The sequence below is a fragment of the Carassius carassius genome, chromosome 22, assembly GCF_963082965.1.
Source record: "Carassius carassius chromosome 22, fCarCar2.1, whole genome shotgun sequence".
In the NCBI taxonomy this organism is placed as follows: Eukaryota; Metazoa; Chordata; class Actinopteri; order Cypriniformes; family Cyprinidae; genus Carassius; species Carassius carassius.
The window spans coordinates 18,561,538-18,574,431 of record NC_081776.1 but is presented as its reverse complement, the minus strand read 5'-3'; the positions used below and the strand labels follow the sequence as shown (position 1 = coordinate 18,574,431).

Here is a 12,894-nt window from a genome sequence, read left to right as displayed (position 1 = left end):
TCCACTGTCCCCCTCTATAGATTGACACTGGTTTTATGTCTCTGTCTCCCTGCTTAAGAAAGTTATTACAAAAAGAAGGTTAATTTTGGACATGCAATTCCCTTTCCTACCAGTAGGGGTAAAATGAAAGGTTGTGAAAAATGTCCACTGTCCCCCTCTATAGATTGACACTGGTTTCATGTCTCTGTCTCCCTGGTTAAAAAAAGTTATTACAAAAAGAAGGTTAATTTTTGTACATGCAATTCCCTTTCCTACCAGTGGGGGTAAAAAGAAAGGTTATGAAAAATGTCCACTCTCTCCCTCTATTGATTGACAGTGGTTTCATGTCTCTGTCTCCCTGCTGTAGAAAGTTATTACAAAAAGAAGGTTAAATTTGGACATGCAATTCCCTTATCTACCAGTAGGGGTCAAAAGAAAGGTTGTGAAAAATGTCTACTCTCTCCTTCTATTGATTGACAGTGGTTTCATGTCTCTGTCTCCCTGCTGTAGAAGGTTATTACAAAAAAAAAGTTAAATTTGGACATGCAATTCCCTTTTCTACCAGTAGGGGTACAAAAAAGGTTGTGAAAAATGTCCACTGTCCCCCTCTATTGATTGACAGTGGTTTCATGTCTCTGTCTCCCTGCTGTAGAAAGTTATTACAAAAAGAAGGTTAATTTTGGACATGCAATTCCCTAATCAGCCACTTGGGGTAAAATGAAAGGATGTGAAAAATATCCACTCTCTCCTTCTATTGATTGACACTGGTTTAATGTGCCTATCTTCCTGTTGTAGAAAGTTATTACAAAAAGGGGGTTAATTTTGGACATGCAATTCCCTTTCCTAGCAGTAGGGGTAAAAAGAAAGGTTGTGAAAAATGTCCACTTTCCCCCTCTATAGATTGACACTGGTTTCATGTCTCTGTCTCCCTGCTGTAGAAAGTTATTACAAAAAGAAGGTTAATTTTGGACATCCAATTCCCTTTTCTACCAGTAGGGGTAAAAAGAAAGGTTGTGAAAAATGTCCACTGTCCCCGTCTATTGATTGACACTGGTTTCATGTATCTGTCTCACTGCTGTAGAAAGTTATTACAAAAAGAAGGTTAAATTGGACATGCGATTCCCTTTTTTACCAGTAGGAGTAAAAAGAAAGGTTGTGAAAAATGTCCACTGTCCCCCTCTATTGATTGACACTGGTTTCATGTCTCTGTCTACCTGCTGTAGAAAGTTATTACAAAAAGAAGGTTAATTTTGGACATCCAATTCCCTTTTCTACCAGTAGGGGTAAAAAGAAAGGTTGTGAAAAATGTCCACTGTCCCCCTCTATTGATTGACACTGGTTTCATGTCTCTGACTCACTGCTGTAGAAAGTTATTACAAAAAGAAGGTTAATTTTGGACATGCAGTTCCCTAATCAGCCACTTGGGGAAAAATGAAAGGTTGTGAAAAATATCCACTGTCTCCCTCTATTGATAGACACTGGTTTCATGTCTCTGTCTCCCTGCTGTAGAAAGTTATTACAAAAAGAAGGTTAATTTTGGACATCCAATTCCCTTTTCTACCAGTAGGGGTAAAAAGAAAGGTTTTGAAAAATGTCCACTCTCTCCTTCTATTGATTGTCAGTGGTTTCATGTCTCTGTCTCCCTGCTGTAGAAAGTTATTACAAAAAGAAAGTTTGTGAAAAATGTCCACTGGTCCCCTTTATTGATTGACACAGGTTTCATGTCTCTGTCTCACTGCTGTAGAAAGTTATTACAAAAAGAAGGTTAAATTGGACATCCAATTCCCTTTTCTACCAGTAGGGCTAAAAAGAAAGGTTGTGAAAAATGTCCACTGTCCCCGTCTATTGATTGACACTGGTTTCATGTATCGGTCTCACTGCTGTAGAAAGTTATTACAAAAAGAAGGTTAAATTTGGACATGTAATTCCCTTTTCTACCAGTAGGGGTAAAAAGAAAGGTTGTGAAAAATGTCCACTGTCCCCCTCTATTGATTGACACTGGTTTCATGTCTCTGACTCACTGCTGTAGAAAGTTATTACAAAAAGAATGTTAATTTTGGACATGCAGTTCCCTAATCAGCCACTTGGGGAAAAATGAAAGGTTGTGAAAAATATCCACTGTCTCCCTCTATTGATAGACACTGGTTTCATGTCTCTGTCTCCCTGCTGTAGAAAGTTATTACAAAAAGAAGGTTAATTTTGGACATCCAATTCCCTTTTCTACCAGTAGGGGTAAAAAGAAAGGTTGTGAAAAATGTCCACTCTCTCCTTCTATTGATTGTCAGTGGTTTCATGTCTCTGTCTCCCTGCTGTAGAAAGTTATTACAAAAAGAAAGTTAAATTTGGACATGCAATTCTATGTTCTACCAGTAAGGGTAAAAAAAAGGTTGTGAAAAATGTCCACTGCCCCCCTCTATTGATTCACACTGGTTTCATGTCTCTGTCTCACTGCTATAGAAAGTTATTACAAAAAGGAAGTTAATTTTGGACATGCAATTCCCTTTTCTACCAGTAGGGGCAAAAAGCAAGGTTGTGAAAAATGTCCACTGGTCCCCTTTATTGATTGACACAGGTTTCATGTCTCTGTCTCACTGCTGTAGAAAGTTATTACAAAAAGAATGTTAAATTGGACATGCAATTCCCTTTTCTACCAGTAGGGGTAAAAAGAAAGGTTGTGAAAAATGTCCACTGTCCCCCACTATTGATTGACACTGGTTTAATGTATCTGTCTCTTTGCTATAGAAAGTTATTACAAAAAGAAGGTTAATTTTGGACATGCAATTCCCTTATAAGCCACTTGGGGTAAAATGAAAGGATGTGAAAAATATCCACTATCTCCTTCTATTGATTGACACTGGTTTCATGTGTCTGTCTTCCTGCTGTAGAAAGTTATTACAAAAAGAAGGTTAATTTTGGACATGCAATTCCTTTTCCTAGCAGTAGAGGTAAAAAAAAAAAAAAGGTTGTGAAAAATGTCCACTCTCTCCCTCTATTGATTGAAACTGGTTTCATGTCTCTGTCTCACTGCTGCAGAAAGTTATTACAAAAAGAAGGTTAATTTTGGACATGCAATTCCCTAATCAGCCACTTGGGGTAAAATGAAAGGATGTGAAAAATATCCACTCTCTCCTTCTATTGATTGACACTGGTTTAATGTGCCTATCTTCCTGCTGTAGAAAGTTATTACAAAAAGGGGGTTAATTTTGGACATGCAATTCCCTTTCCTAGCAGTAGGGGTAAAAAGAAAGGTTGTGAAAAATGTCCACTGTCCCCCTCTATAGATTGACACTGGTTTCATGTCTCTGTCTCCCTGCTGTAGAAAGTTATTACAAAAAGGAGGTTAATTTTGGACATGCAATTTCCTTTCCCAGCAGTAGGGGTAAAAAGAAAGGTTGTGAAAAATGTCCACTGTGCCCCTCTATTGATTGACACTGGTTTCATGTCTCTGTCTCCCTGCTGTAGAAAGTTATTACAAAAAGGAGGTTAATTTTGGACATGCAATTCTTTTTTCTACCAGTAGGGGTAAAAAGAAAGGTTGTGAAAAATGTCCACTGTCCCCCACTATTGATTGACACTGGTTTCATTTATCTGTCTCTTTGCTGTAGAAAGTTATTACAAAACGAAAGTTAATTTTGGACATGCAATTCCCTTATCAGCCACTTGGGGTAAAATCAAAGGATGTGAAAAATATCCACTCTCTCCTTCTATTGATTGACACTGGTTTCATGTGTCCGTCTTCCTGCTGTAGAAAGTTATTACAAAAAGAAGTTTAATTTTGGACATGCAATTCCTTTTCCTAGCAGTAGGGGTAAAAAGAAAGGTTGTGAAAAATGTCCACTCTCTCCCTCTATTGATTGAACTGGTTTCATGTCTCTGTCTCACTGCTGCAGAAAATTATTACAAAAAGAAGGTTAATTTTGGACATGCAATTCCCCAATCAGACACTTGGGGTAAAATGAAAGGATGTGAAAAATATCCACTCTCTCCTTCTATTGATTGACACTGGTTTAATGTGTCTATCTTCCTGCTGTAGAAAGTTATTGTAAAAAGGGGGTTAATTTTGGACATGCAATTCCCTTTCCTAGCAGTAGGGATAAAAAGAAAGGTTGTGAAAAATGTCCACTGTCCCCCTCTATAGATTGACACTGGTTTCATGTCTCTGTCTCCCTGCTGTAGAAAGTTATTACAAAAAGGAGGATAATTTTGGACATGCAATTCCCTTATCAGCCACTTGGGGTAAAATGAAAGGTTGTGAAAACTGTCAACTCTCCCCCTCTACTGATTGACACTTGTTTCATGTCTCTGTCTCCCTGCTGTAGAAAGTTATTACAAAAAGGATATTTTTAACATGCAATTCCCTAATCAGCTACTAGGGGTAAAATGAAAGGTTGTGAAAATGTCCACTCTTTCCCTCTATTGATTGACACTGGTTTCATGTCTCTGTCTCCCTGCTGTAGAAAGTTATTACAAAAAGAAGGTTAATTTAGGACATGCAATTCCCTTTTCTACCAGTAGGGGTAAAAATAAAGGTTGTGAAAAAACGTCCACTGTCCCACTCTATTGATTGACACTGGTTTCAGGTCTCTGTCTCACTGCTGTAGAAAGTTATTACAAAAAGAAGCTTCATTTTGGACATGTAATTCCCTAATCAGCCACTTGGGGTAAAATGAAAGGATGTGAAAAATGTCCACTCTCTCCTTCTATTGATTCACACTGGTTTCATGTCTTTATCTTCCTGCTGTAGAAAGTTATTACAAAAAGAATGTTAATTTTGGACATGCAATTCCCTTTTCTACCAGTAGGAGTAAAAAGAAAGGTTGTGAAAAATGTCCACTGTCCCCTTTATTGATTGCCACGGGTCTCATGTCTCTATCTTCCTGCTGAAGAAAGTTACTACAAAAAGAAGGTTTTTCTACCAGTAGGGGTAAAAAGAAAGGTTTTGAAAAATGTCCACTCTCTCCCTCTATTGATTTGAACTGGTTTCATGTCTTTGTGTCACTGCTGTAGAAAGTAATTACAAAAAGAAGCATCATTTTGGACATGCAATTCCCTTTTCTACCAATAGGAGTAAAAAGAAAGGTTGTGCAAAATGTCCACCGTCCCCCACTATTGATTGACGCTGGTTTCATGTATCTGTCTCACTGCCGTAGAAAGTTATTACAAAAAAGGTTAATTTTGGACATGCAATTCACTAATCAGCCACTTGGGGTAAAATGAAAGGATGTGAAAAATTTCCACTCTCTCACTCTATTGAGTGATACTGGTTTCATCTCTATATCTTCCTGCCGAAGAAAGTTATTACAAAAAAGGTTAATTTTGGACATGCAATTCCCTAATCAGCCACTTGGGGTAAAATGAAAGTATGTGAAAAATATTCACTCTCTCCCTCTATTGATTGACACTGGTTTCATGTCTCTATCTTCCTGCTGTAGAAAGTTATTACAAAAAGAAGGTTAATTTTGGACATGCAATTCCCTTTTCCACCAGTAGTGGTAAAAAGAAAGGTTGTTAAAAATGTCCACTGTCCCCCACTATTGATTGACACTGGTTTCATGTCTAAATGCCCTTTAACTAAAAAGCTATTACAAAAACACCGCCTACTGAGCTATAGCAAAAAACGAAGAAAGTTTGCACTTTCCCCACGGTCCCTAACTGAAGGCTCTGCTGAGAGCGTTCTCTCCCGGCTTTCTGCACATTGCGACGGCTTGTACGGGGCCGTGTTTATTATATCGAGGGAAAATATAGTAAAAGAAGGATGTGAAACATGATCAACTTTGCCCTTTTGGCGGTCACACTGCTCAGATTTTTTTAGGGCAATTCGTTTTGGAGTTATTGGCGTTTACCGCTGAATGTGTCACGAATATCGAAAACAAAACCAACTTGACCCCGCTTGAATATCACTACAGGACACATGTTAAAGATCTGCTTACCCAGCTCGCAAATCGTAGCAAAGTTTCATGAACCCTGCTGAAAGTCTGTGATAAATCCTTCAGTAACACCTGCTGGAAAACTGCTGGAAATATACACCAGATCCCTGAGCAGCAGCACGCTCTTCCCCACTGCTGTCTAAAAGAGCTGTGCGATGTCGCAAGGTTTTTGATTATGTATGAGTTTATGTCAGTCCCCACCAGATAACATGGATCTGTGTGTCTTGATGTCACCGAACTCACACACACACACAGCAGACGGGCAGATCTCCTAGACGCGTCCGCTTATCTCTTAAAGGGGCCACAGCACCGTATTTTCTATTTTATTTTAGGTTTTTATTTATTTATTTATTGGGGGGGGGGGCTGTATTTGTTTGTTTGTTACTTTGATTTTTAATTCTTATCCCTTTGCTTATTATTATAAATATTGTTATTATTCATATTGCATGCAGCTTGACTATATAGAAAATATGTTACATGTGTTTTTGTATTTAACATTGTGATTATTGTGATTAAGTATTGGTCAATAATTCAGAGGTTCACTATTTTTCCACATTATATATTTTTAAATCAATTAATACATTTTACTTTAAAAAGTATTTATATTTTATATAAAGACCCTCATGATATGTAACTCTTCACTATTTTCACTTTCACTTGAATCATGGCTGATTGCAAAACAATAGCAACAACAATACTGTTATAAAGACTGTTGTATTATAATATCACAGTTGTGCTTTTAATATTAATGCATTCTCTTAATTAATATGATCTCATAAAACTGAATTTACTATTATTATGTCTAATAAAATATATACATTTGTGGAAATGAAATAAGATATATATATTTTTTTTACCATTTATTTTATATGCTAAACTAAAAGGTACATTTATTCTGTATCAAAAAATAATTGGAGTTTAGGCCAAAACACTGTTCTGTAATTTCTACTATTCTGTAAAGTCACAATAAATTAAATCAACAGAAAGGTACAAAGCTCTTTCTGTCATTTTATTTATTGTTCTGCCATTATTTGTATTTAATTAGTATGCTTGCAATAATTTATGTAGTAAATATTTTCTAAATTCAGAAATGCATATAGGTGTAGTGTGTGTGTGTGTGTGTGTGTGTGTGTTTGTGTGTGTGTGTGTCAGAACACACGGAAAGCAATTCCTTATAAAAATGTTACCAACCCAACAACAAGAACATTCTATGTCTTTATTATTAGTCAAACATACCTGAATGAGCTGCTTTTCCGCTAGATGGCGACAAATATTGCCAGAGATGTTTATTTGGGTAACATTCTTGTCATTTTAATCACATAATTGGTTTAATGGTTTGACTTATTTTGCAAATTTCATACTCATTAAACGCTAAATTATGCAAGATCCAACAAAATATTTTAATTGTTCCGCATCCGATGACCCCTTTAATACTAGGTTTCTTTACGTAATAAATCATTGGTGCCATTAATTATCACACTTCCTTACAAAAGTATCTTTAACCCTTTAAAAAAGATACCGCACTAAGCAGTGGTTATCACCTTTAGAACACTGTATGTCAGTAGACTGCAGTCTTGTCTTCTCAGAGACCATACGACCCAGATTTAGACCAAGTTGTTGAGACCATGTCTACATGTCTCAAAAACACCTAAAGACCACATGATTAAGGCTTTAAACTTTTGATCTTGGCAATAAATTATGCATCAGTAACTGAAAGACCTAGAAATCTACAGGAATTCTATAGAAAACTATAGAATTGAAACATAGCAAGCCTTTTGACTGATCCTGAGATGATAATCAAACATATCAGCTAGGTAATTGATGTGCCAGTAGATGGCGCTAAAAGGAGGTGAAACAGCATAACAAATCATCAATTATCATGTTCATCATATGATTCATAAGTATTTCAGCATAAATAACTCTTAACTAATAAGCTGTTTAGATTGACTGTGTCAGAAAACTATTATTTTGTGAGTACTTTTCAGGAAATAACAGCTGCTGGAGCACAAGTCACCCTGAGTTTTCCAAGTTTTGTTGAGATACATTTACATTGTAGGGGGAGAGTGAGATAAGTGGTTTTCATCCTTAGGCAATATAAATTAGATAAAACAAAGGTAAAACTAATTTGCATAATAATATTTCAGAGTGTCTGCTATCAACTGAAAAAAAGTAAAATACAATTAGTTATGTACAGCTTACCCCAGAGCATGACACACTGCCTCTCAATTATCATTGTAGAAAAATATACTTTATTCAGTAATTCACAGCTAAGTCATATTGTTTTTAAAATAAATAAATAAATTTTACAAAATGTACATGGTTTACACAAAAAAGAAGCTAATTTCTGTTTAAAGAAATAGACATTTTTTGACATGCAAAAAGAAAATAAAAATATTAAATAAATATTACATTATTCATTTAGTTAGAAAGACATAAATCAAATAGTTAAGACAGGTGTGAACATTTAATTTTTTTAGCTGGACTTTTGACTTTAGAAAAGTTTAAATATGCATATCTTACATGATAGCAGATAAATACTTTTGAACTTCAGAAATAGGTTCAGATTTTTGGGCAAAGAAGATAAATAGAGTAATGGGATGATAGATCCATTCTATTTATCTGGAATGAGTTGTGTGCCACCTCCTTCCCACAACACCCTTTAAGGGTGCAAAAAAGACATTAGGACTTTTCCCAGTCAGTCTATGCATAAGTGGGGAATTGTTTTAGGAACTATTTCTGCAGCTTACACTGTAACACCATTGGGTGGAGACAAGTCTTTATGAGTGAGTCATTGACTCATTCACTTAACTAATTAGTTTAAAATGGATTAATACGTGAATGAAACTCAATGAAAAACTTTGTCTTTAACATATTTTCTTTACAGTCTCAATATGTCAGATTAAGAGGAAGAAAAATACATTTAACTGGACTTTTGGCTTAAAACCTAATTACTAAATTAGACTGAAACAGTGACAACTTGTCCTTGTCGTTTACTATATTGATGATGCTATGCTATCATTGCATTGTCTTAGATCAGCAGAGATAATACAATTAAAAAATAACAATTGGACCTGAGAGGGGTCCTGGGAGGGGTTAATGCACTCTCACAGTTTTATATGACAACAAACATTTTGTAGATATATTTAACACTTTCTGCTGTGAAAATACTGAATAAAGACCTCAGTGAGGAGAGAAAGGCCAATTTCCCACCTACTTTGCCCTCATTTTCCCATATACTCCGTCTTTGATGGCATTGTGTATGTGAGACTTCAGGAAGGGGCAAAGTTTATCAGCACCAAGCTGAATGACAACTTAAAGCTGTAACTCTATCCACCCAAGATTAGGTTTCTTCCCAAACCCTGTCAGACTTCTTTCATGCCTATTACTAAGGATTTGCAGCCCATTTCATACTCATACCAAGTTTATTTCTCATATTACTAAGTGAAATTCATTATTCAAGGAGAAAAAGAAGAAAAAAAGTAGGATGAGATCTGAATGTGATTGAATGGTAAAAAATTAGCATTACATACCAGTGAATTGTGAAAGCCTACTCCACTCTTGAAAATCCATCGGGATCTGCTTTTGAGGGTGGAGTTTTTGACAGTGAAGTGGAAGCTGATGGTCAAGTTCACCCTTCAGTGTAATGGTAACGCTTCTTTTAAAAATGGCAATCTGCTAGTGTAAAAAAGTTATTTCTGGTTCACACTGTGGATTGGGCGGTTTTTCTGCTTATGCACATACAGGAAAATTCCAAATGGAATTTCTGTTTCTGCTCACTCAATTTGAGACGTTTGGGAAGACTCTTTACTGTACCTCGCATGAGAGTCAAGTCAAGTCACCAAGTTTTAACAATAAAGATTGTGACAAAGCAACATTAAATAGGAAAATAGTGTGTCAACAATGCAAAAAGGCAGTTCATCATTGAATTCTTCTGAAATATTTTGACTGATTTATTGGTTGATTGACTTTCCTTAATGTGAACAAGCTAAATGTTACTTTCAGTTTCAAATATTATTATTATTATTATTTTTTTTTTTTTTTTTCAAATATTTCTAATCTTTATTTTATTAATTTTTTTCTTGCATATAGGCAAAAATTTTATTTCATTCTCAGTTAATCTAGCAGTATTTAACAGGAGAATGAAAAAGCCATATAAACACATCATTTGACAATTATTTTTTTATATTTTTGGAATTCTTTGGGGGTGAGGGATACACTGACAGGATAAGACATGTGGGAAAAGTGGGAGAATACAAGGGAAAGCAATGTAATTTTCTTGAATGAAATTAAATTGAATGAAACTATGTGTTGTGATACATTCCCTATTTCTGCAGGTTACAGTTGGGTAGCAACAAGTGACTGTCACTTCATTCAAAACTCTGATTTATTCCATTCATGATATTTTTTCTCTTTCTTTCTTTCTTTCTTTCTTTCTTTCTTTCTTTCTTTCAATAAAAAGACTTGTATTGCAAAATTAAACAGTAAAAAGTAAACTCTTTGTATTATTATTATTTTATAGTTTAACAGTGTCCGATTTATATATTTTATGAGTACACCCCACCCCTTAACTTTTCATTCTGAGCGTGAGTTCAGCTCAGTTGTTAATATTTCATGTGCCCTTTGAAGCAAGGCAGTTAAGAGCGCTCAGCAGGGCCGCTGCTGGCCAAATGGGTGCCCTAAGCAGGATTGCATTGTTGTGCCCCCCTTCCTCAAATATGATGATGAAAAAAAACACCTACTATAGGGGTGAAAATAGAACTTTCATCAAATAAAAAAGTAAATGATTAAATTGTATTATTTACAAATTACAATTGTAGCTCTCGACATTTACCTTCGGCTATAACTTTATTATGACTCTAATTTATCTCAAGCATTCAGAAATCATGCAAAAGGAAATTAAGCAGTTTTACTATGATAAAACCATGGTTTATTTTTGTAAGGGTTGTGATATCCACGTTTTTTGTTGAAGAAATTATAAAGGCTGTGTCATCTATAGCAAAAAGGTGGCCAAAAATAAAAGATTAAGTCAATATTTGAATTAAATGTTTGGTCAGTAGCCTAAACAAGGATTTGATTGTCCTGTAAGTGTAACAGCAGCAATTACATGACATTTGGCTCCCTTTGCAGGCATTTGTAATAATGTACATAAATTGTTTATTTTGTATTTGCCTACATTATGTATTTTAACAGTGTTATTATTAACCAATAATTACTGCCTCATTTATATATATTTATATATATATATATATATATATAAATGAGGCAGTAATTATATATATATATATATATATATATATATATATATATAATGCATTTTAAGTCATTTTAAAGGCTATTGATGGCTTAGGTCTGTTTTTATAGCAGTATATTAATACTTCTTTGTAAATTATTATTTGAAGTAACAAAACCATGGTTAATATGCAGTTACCATGGCTACAAGAAAAATGATTTGTGGTGTTATAGTTAAAACCATGGGTAATTTTTGTAAGGGAACCTTAAAAAAAAAAAAAAAAAAAAAAAAGACTTTCACAGGAATGTGCCTGACTGTGATAAACGGACCTCGTTTTTACCTAAATGATTTATAATTTATTTTAATATATATTAAAAATGTATAAGGTGTGCATTGTAGCTGACACCTAAATGAACACATTACTATTGTTTAATGACTACAAGTCTTTCTCCTAAAATGTTTTTGAGCTTCAAATTTACGTTTGAGCCCATGTGAAAAAGTAGCATAATTTACATGTGATTTACAGTTTATTTTAATAAACATCAAACATTCAATTCAATTGTGCATTATAGCTGACACCTGAACAATTACAGTTGTTTTTATGACTGTAAGTTATTCTCCTCAAATGCTACTGTTAGAAAACTGTATACCAATATCGCATGTAAATTTGAGACTCTCGAACGTCCAACGTCAAGCCAACTTTATTATTTATTTATTTTTTTTAGCAACTGGGATAAGAGAGAAACAGACTAATATTAGCGTAGATGCCATTCTTCTAATGATGTAGCAAGTACATAGGTAGTCCAAAATGCAGCAGCAAGAAATGGGAAGTGTTTCCGGTTCCGGTTTACCTAATTAATGCAGCTTAAAAATCCTTTAACGGATTTGGATATTAAAAGCATATTAGTATGTTATGTGTAAGCCAGGTTAAAGAGATGGGTCTTTAATCTAGATTTAAACTGCAAGAGTGTGTCTGCCTCCCGAACAATGTTAGGTAGGTTATTCCAGAGTTTAGGCGCCAAATAGGAAAAGGATCTGCCGCCCACAGTTGATTTTGATATTCTAGGTTTTATCAAATTGCCTGAGTTTTGAGAACATAGCGGACGTAGAGGATTATAATATAAAAGGAGCTCATTCAAATACTGAGGTGCAAAACCATTCAGGGCTTTATAAGTAATAAGCAATATTTTAAAATCTATACGATGTTTGATAGGGAGCCAGTGCAGTGTTGACAGGACCTGGCTAATATGGTCATACTTCCTGGTTCTAGTAAGAACTCTTGCTGCTGCATTTTGGACTAGCTGTAGTTTGTTTACTAAGCGTGCAGAACAACCACCCAATAAAGCATTACAATAATCTAACCTTGAGGTCATAAATGCATGGATTAACATTTCTGCATTTGACATTGAGAGCGTAGGCCGTAATTAAGATATATTTTTGAGATGGAAAAATGCAGTTTTACAAATGCTAGAAACGTGGCATTCTAAGGAAAGATTGCGATCAACTTTATGACTTTTTTTTTTTTGAAACAACTGGGATGGTGCCCCCTCTGGGAGTTGGTGCCCTACACAGACTGCGTACTCTGCATATAGGGAGTGGCAGTACTGGCGATCAGGATAATCAAGCTCAGCTGAAGATGAATTCTTGCTCTGTGCCACCAGCGACAGTAAAGGCTTCACGCTGGAATTTAGGGTAAAGGGCAGAAAGCCTGCGTGAAGTCACAAACAAGGCACTCAAACTTGAAGTTAGCATATTATC

The 12,894-nt window shown here is 35.2% G+C and overlaps 1 protein-coding gene across 2 annotated transcripts in view; it reads right to left on the bottom strand.

The window, feature by feature from the left end:
* The window catches only part of LOC132099088 (GRAM domain-containing protein 4-like), a 129,538-nt gene extending 123,361 nt beyond the window's left edge, over positions 1-6,177 (bottom strand). The window contains exon 1 of one of the 2 annotated variants that reach the window (XM_059505529.1): positions 5,910-6,177. In XM_059505529.1, the coding sequence (XP_059361512.1) occupies positions 5,910-5,938 (29 nt within the window). In that variant the 5' untranslated portion in view covers positions 5,939-6,177. The remainder of the gene's footprint in view (positions 1-5,909) is intronic. The other variant, XM_059505530.1, reaches the window with a different exon arrangement.
* Between the last annotated feature and the right edge of the window lie 6,717 nt (positions 6,178-12,894).